We start from the raw sequence: 15752 nt of genomic DNA on the forward strand, positions 1-15752 counted from the left end.
TTTGCCACTCAGTTCTCCAAACTTAATCTGACTTCGGAGGTCCCAACCTCTCCTGCTTCTGTTGCAGCAACAGCAAATAACTGGGTCCTTATCTACTATAAAAGGAAAATTGTATGGCTTGTTTTAGAATCCAACTCAATTTGTACTCACTTTGAAGGATCAAAATTGGCAACATAGTTATTTTTATAATTCTGACCAAATCAGAAGTCAAATACAAGAAAGGCTGCCATGGTGTTTTAATCAGAATATCAAAAAATGACTGTATGGTGCTTTTTCAAACTTAATGGCCATATATTAAATCTGAGATAATGACAGAGGATAAAAATTAGGATTATAAGGACAAAATTTTATTAGTTTGTTTATTAGTTTTATTTGTATCCAGCCAACACTGCTTTGAAAATGCTAATTGCTCTTATGTTTTTATTTTTCTTACTGGGTCACTATGTTTTAGCTGCTTTTAAAGGCTGGCATAAAAAGCAGTGAAAAGTTGGTCCGTGAATCCAGGATGGTGACATTCTTCATGTTATTAAAACTGAGTAGCTTATACTGCTCCCATGGCTTAGCAGTTGACAAGCAGTGTCTGGGTGATAACATATTTTTCCTCAAAATTCCTCACTTTGTAAAGGCTCTTTTAGTATTTAGGATCGACTAGGGAAACTTTGTCATTAGAGTGACAAAGAAAAGTTCATTCCCTGAGGGATATCAGGGTGCAGCCTGCACGCCAGCTGGGCTGTATTAATTTACTATCAGCTACAAAATTGCCTTATACTGTAATGCTGAGGCCCAGTGCATGCAATAAGGAAAACTGGATTTTGACCTGTGTGTCTTGTGCTTGGATTCCTTTGGAATGTTTTCTTTAAGCTGCTCCCACTCACTTTAGCATTAAAAATGAGAGTGGTTTCAGTGTGTTCTGTTATAAACAAAACAGATAGGGACCCAAGGTCATGATGTGACATTACCCTGGGTTGGGGTTCTGAAATTCAACATCCTATGTACTATTCTGTTTTACCTGTAATCTTCCTGTCACTTCTCTCATGTTCACCCACATTTATAGATTTGTTTGGGCTTGTTTGGCCTGATTTTTCCAAAGTGTTTGACATCTAGAGTGACCTAAAGCAGCAGGTAACTGCAGGTACTTATTAATTTGGAAAAAAATCAGGCTTCACAAACAGGTTCAAAAATTAATTATGCCCTTGCTCTGTTTTTTTCCAGCCCACTGAACATGCTTGGTTCAGTGCGACACTCCTCATCCTCTCTGTCGTCGCACACCTCCAGTGAAACAGGAAACCTGGTTATCCTGACAGACAGTTCTGTGGGGGAGACTGCTGAGGATATGTACCACATGCAGGTACAGCTCCAGCACAGCCAGGAGCAGTGCCTGGAACAGCGTGGAACATGTTCCACAGGGTTTTGCTTAGGAGCAGTACACTTTACCTGTGCACATGCTTGGATCTGTCTGCGATACTTTTTTCAAAGAACTGAATAGGTAGAATGTAACAGTGCTCAAGAAAGATGACAGTAACTCACTAGATTAACTTTGGGAAGAAATCTCCTGTGTTTGTACAGTGACTGTGGCACTGCAGGCCAAGGTCACCCTGCTGCTTTCACAAAAAGATTTTTGTCCCATTTTGTTTACCTGCCCCGTTGAACATGTGCAGGTAGTGTTGCTCTTGGTTTGGGGAGGTGGAACAAGTCCCACAGAGCAGGTTAACAGCAGCCTGCACTGAAGCTGGGCAGAGGCAGCCTTGGCTCATCCAAGACAGGTAAATCCCTTAGGCACTGATGCACTCAGGTCTCTCTCATGGTTTCTCCACCTCCTGCAACTTGTTTACCCTAAGCCCAGGTACCGAGGTTCAGCCACCAATGTCTGTGTTTTATCTTCATCCCAGGCTAGTCCTTCCACCTCCAGCCTGAGCTCCACTCACTCGGCACCATCCCAGATGATTAACTCTGCCCCTTCCAGTGCTCGAGGTAAGCATGGACAGGCCCTGACTGGGGGCACCTGCAGGTGTTCCCTAAGCCTGGCAACCTTGCTGACTTAGAGGAAACACCACCTACACTGACATGGAACACTGTTTCTGTTTCGGACACCTAAATACCTCTTCAGTACTTTTTCTTCACAAACGGTTTAATTCTCCATTTAAGCATTTTCCCATCTGTATTTTGAATGTATCTCTAATACATGCTGGTTTCAGGCAGTTGAATTTAATAATGATTTCCACTGTTCCCCCACAGAATTGTGGCAGGCAGTCTGGAGGAAAATGAGAATAGTCCTCGGTACAGAACTTAGAGATCATGAAGACAAAGGCAAAGAAATCATTTTACAAACTTAAAGAAATTATTTTAAAAAATTATTTTAAGAAATTATCATAAAAAAGGACTTGAGGCAGTTTAGCAGAAACATATGAATACAAAAGTGGATGTACAGGATGAATGTTGAAAGATATGAATTTTAAACAAGGGAGATAAAGAAGGGTTTCCCTGTTAGGAAATTCTTGAAGAAAGGAAAAATATAAAAGCAGACTCTGGGGGTACTCATATTGCTTTTGTGTTACAGTAGCTGGTCTTGATATTGCTAATTATTTTCTTCCCCAGCTGAAGCAAAACCACTCCATGTGAACTGACTTTCCTAACCTCTCTTCAAGGTTTTGGGTTTTTTCATCTCACTTTGGATTCTCAGTTGCAGGATCTACACCTCTTTTTCACAGGCATCTGAAGAAGGTGTCCAGGATATAGTCAGAGGCTGATATTTAAATCTTATCCATTTTTCAACATAGGGGAATTCTGTGTCTCCTGATGGAGAGGGAATGTGGAGAAGAGCCCTTTCTCTCAAGCAGTCCTGGGGCTTTTTTGCTCCATCTGCCAGTAAAATCCTAATTGACTGGCTGTTGTTATGACACAGATGCAGCAAGGTGATTTAATTGAGGGATCAGATGGAGTAGGAAGTTGAGAAGTGAACAACTTCAAATAAAGGCAAATAACTGCATTAATTACCGAGGGCTGGAAGGCGAATCATGACAAACAGTAACCTGGTGAAACTGGAATAACAGGAAATGGAACTGAGGAGAGGGCTATATGTCAGGAAGAAGTCCCTAAGTGGATGTGCCTCAGCTGGCATGGGAATCTTTGGGGGGATCTGAAGGGTTTGGTGCTGTACTGTTTCATGCTGTTCTCCACTGCAGAAGTCCAGTGCCGGGCTCACAGTGCCAGGCTGTAACAGGCTGTGACAGTCCTTCTGAGCCTGATGACTGCACAGCATCACCAGCTTCCCTCTTTACGGTGTTATTCACTGTTGCTTAGAAACCAACATGCTGAATGCTCCAAAGCGTCTGGGCTGCTGAGTGAGCCAACAGCACCTCCCAGGGACCGGACCCAGACACATTTCCAATGGGAAACAGTAAGGGAAGCAATGAGTTTGAAAAATATTTATGTAGCCTGTGATACAATGTTTCTTCTCTGCTGTTCCTTTCACTTTTAAATTAGGTGAGCACGGCATTCAGACATTACCCACTGGTGGGATTTCACTTCTAGTAAGGTCTCAGATGCAATCAGTGTTTCCCAGTGTGCCAGTCACTGTTCTGGTTATTATAACACTGTTGTTGGAAATGGAGCTGTTCCTAATGAGAAAAAGCCCTTACACATATTCCCCCCCCCCCATGCTAATGAAGCTGTATTCTTCTCCTTGGTGATTTTTCCTTTTGTTTTGTTTTTTTAACTGGGTGAATTTGATGCTTGTGAAAATGAGACCAGTATCACTGGCTGGAACAAGGTACTTCACAGACATGACATCATGTGCAGCTCTGCCAATGCACCTCTATCCTTTTTTTTTTTTTCCCTTTTTTTTTGTATTTATTTATATTCTTTTTAATTTAGCGCTGGTGAAAGGTGCTGGATTGACACCACTGGAGGCTGAAGCCCTCTATTTACCCACAGAGCAGATACAGCATGGGCGGCAGCTGTGCAAGTTCCCCCACGCTGCCCCCACCCATGTGCCTCATCTCTGTCCTGGAGGGACCACCTCTAGAGGTGAGAGGATAGTTCAGTCTCCATGACCCATCCAACCCTTGGCCTTTCTGCTGAGACTGCCAACAAAGCTACGAGAGTCACGATGCTGCAGCTGAACACTTGTCAGATGGGAAGTGGACAAAGCTCAACAATTCATTTCATAAAGGCCACCTAAATTTATCAACTTAACATCTTTGTCACCTGTGGCTTTAACCTGAGCATGGTTGGGTAGGATTTCTAGGGTTTAGCCTGATTTTTAAATGCTTCTCTCATTTATTCAAATGATAATGCAGGTACTTAGACCACCTTCTCTGTTTTACTGCAGAGTCCTTTCCTGAGAAGATGGGTATCTTTATAACAAATTAGCTCCATCAGTGACCAAAGCAAGCCGTGGCCTTTTGTATTAAGAATCCAGCAGGAATTTAAATTGTTCTCCACTTCTAAAAAATCACCCTTTTATGGATCTTTAAAATAGCCACACAGGTGATTATTTGGTTTGTCCAAAGAAAATAACTACGCTATTAATCTAAAAAGAATTTTTAAAGCATAGCCATCAGGAAGGTTGATCAACGATTCAGTTTTATCACTGAACTGCAGATTAAGGCATGAAAATTACACTAGTTGTAATATACACAAGTTACAAAAGAAGTCTTAAACAGAACTGAAATCAGAATACTGCAAGAATTTGCTAATTCTGTGCTAAGAATAGACATTGCTAGTTACTCATTACTACAAATATGTATCTCTCAGTTTTCACCCAGCTTGACTCTTGAGTAGCTTCTTCCCTGTCAGGGAAGCACCACTGTTGCTGTGTAAAAGGTCAATAAGTAATTCAGTTCAGTTTGGCTCCATTTGCAGTAGCTCATGAGGCACTGCTGAACTTCACTGCAGTTAAAAGATTACACAAGTCAGGGTTCAGAAAGTGAGAAACTGTAACTCAAAAAGGCCCAGAAAGAGCTAGGAGTGAGTTAGGGTTTGTCAGTAATTTAATTTAAAATGCAGTTAGGATTCCTCCAATGCACTCAAAAAGCAATTCCCACAAGACACTTGACTGGACTCTAAAGGCATTCCTACTGCTTCCTCAACACTGCCCCTCCTTAAGGGGTAGAAAAATGAGTCCTGGTGTCTTATTCAGCACTTTGCAAGAATACATGTACTTACATTAAAACTTCCTTTTTAATCAAAAAAATATAATTTGGTGCAGGAGCAAACTTTTCATAACCATAATAAAAATTATGAACCAGGAGAAGAGATTCAATGAGTTTTGAGTTTACATTAATGTAATACTTGTTACAAGCGGATTAACATATTTATAATTAAAAAAGCAAAACTATCTCTGGCTTTAGCACAGGTTTTCCCTTCTCATTAGCAAGTACCCACAGTGCTGCACAAATCAAGTGAACCAAGCTACATGCTAAAAGGAGTAAGCCCTGGCACATGCTGCAGCATTTTATTATGGCCACTGGCTGCTCTGGAAGCTTTGAAGGCTTTTTTTGACTTTGTTTTTTAGGTTCTGCCAGTCCCTGAAAGGACCCGTGGTTGTTGTGCTCTCTAGCTGTCCTAAGTAGCAGTACGTTTGTAGACTGAACACTTGGTATAATCTATTACCATTTTTATAGCTATAGTTAATGACAAATTAGGGTACCAGTTTTTTAACCTACACTCTGCCAGCACATGTGGGATTTTTCAGGTCCTGCAGTCCAAGGTCTTTTGAAGCTGTAATCCCATATAAACTGACAGTATGTAGAGGTGGTTTGCATCTTTGATATAAAAGAGCAAGGATGACAACATCAATAAAAAAGGAAAAGTTTGCAGTGTAGGTTGTGCTGTGCTGTAGTTCTGGGCACACCTAAAAGTTCAGCATCTTAACATTTGTCCTGCACAACAGGACTATCTGTGACCTGTGAGGAAAAGACTCAGCACAAAGTGTTAACACTGTGTTCTCCAAGCTGATGTTGTACATAAAAGCAAAGAATGTCGTCCAATTATGTTTCTGTTCTATGTCTGGGGAGAAAATGAGTTCGGGACTAGAATGCAGATACTCTGCCACTGTTCATGTCAGAGTGGGGGGTGTAGATTAATCTGGCATCTGCCCCCCCCAATGGAATTGTTGAAATTGTAGGACTTTATCCTGCATTCTGCTGGACACATTGTTCCTTCCACTGTGTGCTGAATATTAGTCCCCAAAACTGCATGTTTGCTTCTGCTAGGGTAAAAGCTGCATCAACCAGCACCAATGCCTTTGCTCATATGTTGGGAGTGCTGTCCAGGTAATGTGTGTGGTTGTGGAAGTTTGCCAGAGGGGGCATGTATTCCCCAAAAGCTGGCATGGCTCTGTAATGCGCTGTGTGCTGCCATCTGTTCAGTTTGTGTTTGTGACGCAATCAAACAATCAGTGCAAATTACAGCTCACTTCAGCAGCCTCACAACATCAATTCCTGCCTAATATTGTGCATCCCAAGGGTTGTGAGTATCAGTAGTGTCAGACTTTAGGAAGTCACTAATGAGAGTCATTGTTCTGGCAAATCCACTGTCAGCTGTTGCACATCAGGAGGCGTATTGTTATGTGGCACTCATCTTGAAGGACATGAGTCCCAAGCAATTCCACCTGTCAGAAAGCTGTTCGTAAGACACCCCAATATCTTAAATGACAACTATACAGATAACCAATAGATAAATCAAGCTTATTATTCCTACTATAAAACTCTAAGCACTGGTAGATGTCTAGTGTCATCCAAGGGCTCAGTACAGCAACACAGTAGTAATCATCATTACAGCAGCATTGTAAGCGAAGTGCCTCTCACATTTATAGAATATGCTATTTATTTTTGGGTTGGTTTGCTTTAACAAGAGGAAGCTGACCAAGATAGCACCAATTAGAAGGCAACACTTATCTCTATCCAGAACCAAGGAATGAAGTATTTTCCCACAGATTTCTGCTGGAACTGAATGGTATATCTGAAGCTTTTGTCCCTTCCTCCTATATTCAGTTCTAAAATGCACAATTTTATGGCATTTCTGTAACTTTACAACACAAGAGAGCATTAGGCACAGCCACAGCTGATTCCACACAGGCGCCCACTTTATGTTTAAAAGGAAGTACTTTGCAACATACAACCAGGGACACGCACATCTTACACACCCTACGTGGTATGTCCTTAATTGCATACAAGAAGCCAGTTCTTACTGCAGCCTCGTGCTGTGCACCCACCAACAGTCAGCTGCTTAGAGGGCTCGGCACCGTTCCTTGAGTCCCGTGAGCTCACGCGTCCGAGCCGAGCGCACAGGAGGACTGAGAGCCCCGGGCATGCAGACACCTGGCTGTTGTTTGTCCCGTGTACGTGATTTTTCTCACTTGTTTACAGGCTCTCCCTCTCTACCAGATAAGTACCGCCACTCTCGGGAGATGATGATGCTGCTGCCAGCGCACCGGGACCGACCGAGCAGCGCCATGTATCCCGCAGCCATCATGGAAAATGGACAGGTAGCAGCTCTCATTTCTTCTGTCTCAGTTCAACCACCTGAAACTGTGGCCGGATTTTTGCTGGCTTTGACCACCTTAAAGCTTTTTTTTGTATTTTTGGAAAGCACAGCAGCTTAGGATTGTTTTCAGAGGTGAAGCAGAACTCTTCCTATTAATCCACCCCTGGAGGATGGCAGGGTGGAGGCACCCACTGTGACAGTTGAGTGACACAAACTGTAGTGACTCTTAAAAGAGCAGATATGTCCTGTGAAAATGGACTCACTTCCCAACTTTATCATGTGAGCCCTGGTCCATTGCAAGTAGTCACACCATTTTCTTTATTTGTTAAGAACCATGGCCATCCATCCTACAGAATAGCCTTCAAGTTGATTCTAAATAACTTTATGGTGATTTCCAGAGGTATCAAAAACCATGAGAGGCTGAAATAATATACTGATACAGTGTCTCCAAAAAATCTGGGCCCTAATTTCTCTGGACAAATTGAACAGTGTGCCTAGATGTAAGCATTTAAATCTCACCCTGGCCTGCACTTTTGAAGGGAATCTCCTGATCCTGCCCACTTATCGCACTTCAGTTTGCACTGGAGAGCCGTCGCAAAGCATCCAAGTTCAAACAAAACCAAAGAGAAGCTTCAGAGGGCAAACAGTATATTCCAGCTGCTAATGGGCACAAGGCCAGGCTAGAGCTAATCTGAAATAACTCCTCCAGAGAGCAGGGACTGTGGATCCTCAGCACTGTTACACCCTAGAGATTGACTCACATTGCACTGCAATACCTGCCAATGCAGGCACAGCCTGAGGCTCCCAGGGAATTCTTATTAAAAAACTTCTTTGCTTAAAAAAAAAATAAATAAACGAACAGAAAGTCCCCATGTTACCCCAGGTGGTCTGTAACTTTTTTTTTAACTCTTCTTTGCTAACTTTCTTCTTTCTTAGCCTCCAAATTTCCAGCGCGCCTTGATCCAGCAAATGATTGGACCGTGCAAACCTTGCAGTGATCCCAACCTGTCTGTGGCTGAGAAAGGTATTCCTTTTCCTGTTCAGCATGCATGCTTGCTAAAATACTGTTCCTCTGGTCATGCTACAGCAAGTAACAAATGGGCTTCTACATTTCCTGGCAGAGTGCATTTCTCTCACACTTTCCTAATTAACAGTTTAATGAACTGGGCCTTCTGCCAACTTACCCTCACTTCAGAGCCTTCACAGAAGGGTGGGGTGGCACAAACCTCTCTATTTCAGAAAGCTGAGTTTGGCATTTTGTTATTGAAACAATTCCTGCAGCCTTTGTCAAGCAAAGCAGCAAATGAGAAGTTATCTGAGATCAGCCCAAGATTTGGACTATATTTTTGTTCATGAGTTATACTGGTTTTCAATATACATGTATTGCTCAAAATACAAACTTGCCTTGTAATCCCTCTTTGTGGTAGTTTTATATTTATTTATCATTAGGAATATATGTTTTTTTAACTCATTCCTTTGGAAAAAAAAACAGGCAGAGACCTTACAGGGGTAAAAAAAATGAAAAAGGGGAAAGAATTTACATGGTGTAAGAGAAAAGGAGCACCTTGTGAAGGAATTGCCATGGACAAAATGATGGGCTCAAAAATTATCTGAAAGGCAGCATTGTGAAAAAGCAGAAGAGGGCAAAATTCCTGAATCAAAATCTGAGACAAGGAGGCTGCCTAAGCAAGCAACAGTCATATATGGCTAGGAAAAAATGGTATTTTGAAAGATTTTTAAGGCCAGGAAAGACCACTCTGAGTCTGGAGCCTGACCTACATCATACACTCAGACTTTTATCTGTGTTTTTGTTTCAGTAACTGTGCCAGATCTAAGCTATACCTTAAAAAAAAATCCAATTTTTATTTTAGAATTTCTAATAAATCAGAATCCCCTACTTCAACATGAGCAGTCCAGATTGAAACCAATCACCAGCTCTGAATAAATGGCAGAATGATGACTTGATGACAATAATGAGCGATGACAAGAGAGCTAAGACTGGAGAGTGAGGGATTAAGAGCTCCAGCTTAGCCATGTTGGTTTGAACCAAACATATGACAGAGATGGTGAGATCTTTGTACTGGACAGGAGAAAGATCTGGAAAAGGAAGGTAGATACATATTTATTGTCTCTCTAGGAAAAAATACTTGAGTTTGTATCTGTGAGTGATATTATGCAGGAGTGAGGTATTCAGTGCCAAGAGATCAAGGACAGAATGCCTAAGAAGCCACAAGACACAAGTGATGTTCAGTGGGGATGGTGTGGCAGAAATCTCAGCTCTTGTGCCTGGCTGGTGGCAAAATGCAGTTGCAGGTGCTCTTGGCAGGCCTGAACCCTCAGCTTTCCATGTAGCTGGGATGCCATCTGCCCTGGATTTTGTGAGCAGTCAGGGCCCTGACTTCCCCCACCCCTTCCTGGCCCTGTCAGAAGTTCTGCTCAGTAATTCCCAGTGACAATGGTGACATCAATCACCCAGGGCAGAATGGTTCAAATGCAGCTACCCCACTAATTAAACTTGGCCACTGAGCCACTAAGAACAGTCACAGAGAGAGTCACGGGCTAAGTCACAGCACTGGGAGCTCCCTGCTTCACTTCTTCCCTGAAGCATTTTGACTAAAACACTGGTTTTAATGGGCAGCAGCCACTCTTCAGAATCATCTCACCTTCTTCCAGCACTCCCAAATACTCAAAGCTGTGACTGAGCAAGCATAAATGGATTTTTCACCGGGGTACCATGTGTTCTTCTTCACATTCTGCATCTCAGTGTTTAAAAAATCCCCAAAACAACAAGCACAGCAATAGTTTTACAGGCCAAGCAAATCAAGTTTTGTGCCCTTTTTGTTTGATCCTGGGACATGGCAGGAGAGATGAGCAAGGCTGGCACTGCTGTACATCTTGTCCCTCTGTTTTAGCCATTTGACACCAATTGCAGTAGTGCAAATGAGAGCATTGGCATGTACACAGGGAAAATCCATCTGGAGCCACATTACTTGTATGGAGAGGTAGACCCTGTTTGGAACCTGTTCTCTGTCAAGATTCTTAGTGTCTTCTTCATATGCCTTTCTTGGATTCTCAGGCTGAAATCTCTCTTTGGAAAAAAAAAAAATCACTTTTATATTTTATGGGGTTTGTTCCATCTTATGAAGCTATCACTGTGATCTTTTTTACTTTAGGGAATTTTAGGCCTTGGGGACCCCCATGCTCATGCTAACTCATGAACTAGGGAGACAAAAAAAAAAAAAAAAAAAAAAGAGAGAGAGAGAAACCTTTCAAAGTCATTTTAGAAAGAAATGCACCAAAAATGGCTGCAGGCATTTTAATTTAGGAGAAATCCTCTTCAGATGTCAAACTCCATGTTTATTTCTCCAGGCTTCCATTTTGCAAACTGAAGATGGATAAAGCTATTTTTATCTCAGTTTCCTTTGCCAGGCTCAATTAATTACTTTTATTCCTCTCTTTGCTAATCTGAAGAAATTGCAGTTGCATACTTGTTTTTAAATAAGCAAACAACTATTGCATGTCTTAATAAATCAAGTCTTGCTTGGAAGGAAGGAGGAAAGGTGCATTTTAATAATGTTCAAGGTCGACAGAATTCTCAAGATCTTGACAAAGGTTCATGTCAAGAAGCAGCTTTTATTTCTATGAAAAACCAAGTCGATGAAGATACTATTCACTCTCTGTTAAATGAAGTATATAGATACTTCCTGATTCGCAAAGAATTGACGTCTTCAGGACACTCAGTAACACAAGGAGGTCAAAATGTTGTCTTAAATATTTTTGTATCAAAGTTCTTGATCAACTTTGTATCTTAGCAAATTTAAGCTTTGAAATAATTTATTTTGCAACAGATTGAAAGGGATTGCGATATAATTTCCCTCATGTCTTTATTCAGTCCTCACTGAGCCTGCAGTGCAGCCACAGGCTGTCCTGTGTATAGAGAGGGTTTTGCCATGCTCCCTTGTCACCCCTCCCCACCAAGCAGAACAGCTCACACCTGAGATCCAGCCACTGTTCCATTGGTGGGATTGCATTATTACCTCCACACTGATTTGCAAAAAAAACCTGCCAGAGTCCTACTGCTCTTCAGATTTGCTAGAAACCAGCCCAGGAATGGAGGGGAGCTCGGCAGACTAACCCTGCCATCACCTAACTCTCACTTCCCTAATAAATCATCTCTCAACTTAACACTCTGTAGCCTTTCTGTGCTGTCAATCCTGCCATTCACCAAGTCCCTGGAATCTGTGTCTCTGCTGCTGAAGAGCACACTGGAAAGCCAGTGCTGGCCCCACAGACTCCCTGTCCCATCACCCGAGTTACATCTGTTTCAATCCCCCAGCTGTGCCAGCAGCACCCAGTAGCTGGAGCCTGGACAGCGGAAGCCGAGAGGCGCTGCCATTCCTGTCTGCCCACGCTGGGAGCATCCTGGCCCCACCAGTGCCTCCCCGAAGCCTGCCCCATGGTAAGGACGTGCCCAGCAGGCCTGCTGCTCATGCCTGCACTCACACACACACAGATCCAGACCACCTAAAAGCTGACCCCTGTAAAAACAACCAGAAACAAAAACCCCATAGGTTTTCCTGGTCTGCTAGGTTGTCTTTTTTTTTTTTTTTTTTCCCCAAAATCTTCATATTCTGGCAGTCCTTAAGCAATGTGGACCTGTGTGTACTTTGGGACTAGAACTAAATGTCAAAATGCTGAAGCTTGGTGTAGCTTCTTACCAATGACCAACTTTAGTAATGATTTAAGTTAAAGTTATTAAACTATTTATTAAAATTATTAAACAAAACTTCAAATGTTCATTGTTTAAGAGCCTGACTTGCCATGAGGTCCTTGATAATGGAGCGATGAAAAAATCTCTCTCTGCACTATATTTCTCCTTAGCAGCCTGTGTGTGACAGATGCACTCTGCAGTTTCCATCAGACAGGCAGCCCCAGGTTGGCGTTAGCAGTGTTTGGGGCTGTTACCTGGCATTACAGAGCCAAACCCAGCTCTGTGGCTGCAATGAAACAGCACAAGTCTGCATTTCTGACCCTTGTCTTGTTCCAGGACACTACTCACTGCACTTTGATGCCTTCCACCACCAGCTCAGTGATGCTCCTCCAGCACTGCCTGCACGAACGTTGCGCAAGGTAATGGCAGGAGAGCAGAGAGGGATGTGGGACAACAATGGGGTGCTGAAAGGGTTCTCCCTTCTCTGTCCCCACCGCAAAGCCTCTGAATGCAGAAACACTATTTTTAAGATGCTAGTAACTTGCAGATGAGAAAACCCACTGAAAGCTCTTAACCTATTCCACAGCTGAATGCTATAGAAATAACTCACAGGTTGTAGGTCCTTCCCTTTTCCATTTTTTCACCATATGCTGTGAATTCAGCACTCTGATCATCACCTCAGCTGCTGTTTCTCTAACAGCTCTGGTGTTGTTGAGTGCACTTGTCTGCCCACAAGTGGTACTTCCATACATGTAAACCAGTAATCCTTGACATCCTGAACACAAATGGAACTGCGCCGTTGTTAACAACACTGTCAAAAGCTGAAATGGGGATCAACACACAAGATGCAGCATTACTTCCTTTTTCAATTTTAACCTGGTTTTGTTTCTCTCCACACAGTCCCCTCTTCATCCTATCCCTGCATCGCCCACCAGTCCACAGTCTGGTCTAGATGGCAGTAACTCCACTTTATCTGGCAGTGCCAGCAGTGGTGTCTCTTCCTTGAGCGAGAGCAATTTTGGACATTCTTCTGAGCCACCTCCTCGCACAGACACCATGGATTCTGTGCCCAGCCAGGCCTGGAACACTGATGAAGATCTAGAGACACCCTACCTCCCTGTCAGGTACAGTCTCTCTGAGCCTGATGTCCTGGAGTCGCTCAAATCCCAGCCATGCCGAAGCCACTCTGCTCCGTCTGGAGTCATTCCTCAGGACAACATGGACCCTCCTGCTTTACCCCCCAAACCTTACCACTCCCGGCTGCCAAACATGGAGAACGAGGAGGGGATGATCATTGAGGATGATGACAAACACCGCCCGCTGCACCGTAAAGTGGCCCAACCAGTGAGTGGTGGAAAGGAAGAGCAGGCCAGGGTGGCATGGGAGCACGGCATCAGCGAGCAGTAGGGACAGCTCCTGGATGCAGCTGGCATTGGCATTCCAGGTCTGGATACAACAGAGAGAGAGCAGGACTCGGAGAACAGCAAGCCGATTTTCTACTGCCGCAAGGTTATGTCTGAAGCCCACAAAAGCAATTGGGCCAGCATGGCAGGTTGCTGCTTTCCTTTTTAATTTCTTTTTACACCTTTCCGTTATGTTTTTTAACTTTCTGTGCAGTGGACAGTTTATTCCTTCTGCAGTTTCTTAACCACATCATACGGCATATGAGCCATAGAGACTTGCAGAAGCTGAAAAATACAATTTTAAGTGGAGGGGAAAATGGGGGGAATGTGGCAAGTTGATTTTGAACCTGCTTTCCTCCCAGTTCTGAGACGCACATGAGTAGAAGCAGTTGCACTAGGGACATATTTCTTTGCTGTACAGAATTGAAAGCTCATTGCTGAAATCAGGGATTCCATGAACTGTCAGGCTGGAAGGTGCATGAGCTGCAGGCAGTGGAAAGATGGCAATTCTAAGAAGAAATTGGCTCTTTTGAGAGCAGGATTGTACATATCTGTGCAGTGATCTCCCTGCATTGGTTCACAGGTGCTGAGGCAATCTAAGCAGTGCTGATGCACTGATCTCTAAGATATCGTTTCCAACAAACTCTGCCTCCTTTGTTTTTTATGTACTGTTTCATTTCTTAAATTTTGCTTTCACTGGCTAAGCCAATCTGCTTTCTCATGGGAATCGTGTTATTCATCTGTGCTACAGAGTGAGAGGAGGTTGGTGGCTACTGGAGCTACAACCTCATTGTAGGCCTTTCCCATGCCCAGCTTTGGGCAGGCTGTTGACACCAGCATTTCTATTCCAGATTAAAACAAAACCAACCAAATTGAGTTTCTCATGCCACAAGCTGGTTGATGATCCAGCCAGTAAAGAAAAGGTGGCTTAAATACATCACATCCAACAATCCTTGCCTCAGGGCTGAACATCATAATTCTCACCCACTTCCATCACCCAGGAGCTGAGATTCATTCCTGTTAACATCCTCAGTCCCTCCCAACAACTCACTGCAGCTGGTGTGCAGAAAGAATGTCCCATCTCTCAGAGCAGACAGAAAACACCGAGACTCGAGCACTGCCCGATATCAAGTGTACACCCCAGAGTCAGGGACCTTAAAGGCAACCTGTAAAGAACAAGTGTTTGTTTCCTCTTTTGCTTCTTTAGAATGTGTAGTAAGAGCTACTGCTTCTCTCTTCTGGAAGAAGAGAGTTTCTGGTTTCTTTTTCCTTTTCTCCTCAGGCAGCAATACAGCCTTCCCCAATCCCATGCATTTTTATTGGTAAGCTCTAGAAAGGGCTGAAGAACATCGTGGGGGACACAAAGCCCCCAGGGTTGTCCCCAGTGGGTAGGGGGGACACCACACAAACCAGAACTGTGCAGAGCTGAAGACAGTACAGGTCTATGAACCAAAACCATGCCTTTTAATCAGTACTTGCACAGTTCAGGAAAAAAATATCTCTGGGTAATATTGTTCTTTACAAAGAAAATATATTGGTTCTAAGAAACCTTTTATTCCTGTTTTCATACTTTTCAAGAAGTTTTCAATCAAAATAGTATCAAATACGTAATGTTTTTAGATTAACAAGTCACCTTCCTTTCCCTTGCCACACCCACACACATTTTAGCCTTCCCTATAACCCTTCCCCCTGCAGACTGCAAAGCACACTCCGTAGGATGGGAACAGCCCTCCCTCTTTCCTACCACTGAAAAATCTGAAGCACATTCAAATAAGACCTCCACCATATAAATTAGTGCCAGAAACAGCACTCAACTTACATCTTGAATTCTTGCCTAACTGCTCAGTTTCTCCTGCTAAAAACTGCATAAAGAAGCAAAAAAGGATTATAATAAATATTTTACAGGTCACCTTTAGCACTACCTCTAAATACAGTGACTGGGCAGAGTACATGGTTTCTGAACTGGCTAAAGATAGTCTGGCTGTATAAAGTCTGGACTCAGAAGTTGCACAAAGGGGACTTTAAGAGGATTTCTTTGTTTTCTTTCTCAAGCTCTACCCCATGCAAAACCACTCAGTTATGGATTTGTTTCTTAAATGGCCTATTTGGCTGGAACAAAGTCTCTCTTGCTTCCTCTATTTTGTTACTAA

At 43.0% G+C, this 15752-nt stretch overlaps 1 protein-coding gene across 1 annotated transcript in view; it reads left to right on the plus strand.

The window, feature by feature from the left end:
• DOCK3 (dedicator of cytokinesis 3) overlaps positions 1 to 13606 on the plus strand; it is a 105123-nt gene extending 91517 nt beyond the window's left edge. Inside the window, exons 40-47 of the mRNA XM_062500450.1 lie at positions 1213 to 1348; positions 1890 to 1971; positions 3874 to 4026; positions 7389 to 7489; positions 8425 to 8512; positions 11825 to 11947; positions 12536 to 12618; positions 13100 to 13606. Of these exons, the coding sequence (XP_062356434.1) occupies positions 1213 to 1348; positions 1890 to 1971; positions 3874 to 4026; positions 7389 to 7489; positions 8425 to 8512; positions 11825 to 11947; positions 12536 to 12618; positions 13100 to 13606 (1273 nt within the window). The remainder of the gene's footprint in view (positions 1 to 1212; positions 1349 to 1889; positions 1972 to 3873; positions 4027 to 7388; positions 7490 to 8424; positions 8513 to 11824; positions 11948 to 12535; positions 12619 to 13099) is intronic.
• The last annotated feature ends 2146 nt before the right edge of the window (positions 13607 to 15752 follow it).

This window comes from Cinclus cinclus, chromosome 12 (genome assembly GCF_963662255.1).
Source record: "Cinclus cinclus chromosome 12, bCinCin1.1, whole genome shotgun sequence".
Taxonomy (NCBI): domain Eukaryota; kingdom Metazoa; phylum Chordata; class Aves; order Passeriformes; family Cinclidae; genus Cinclus; species Cinclus cinclus.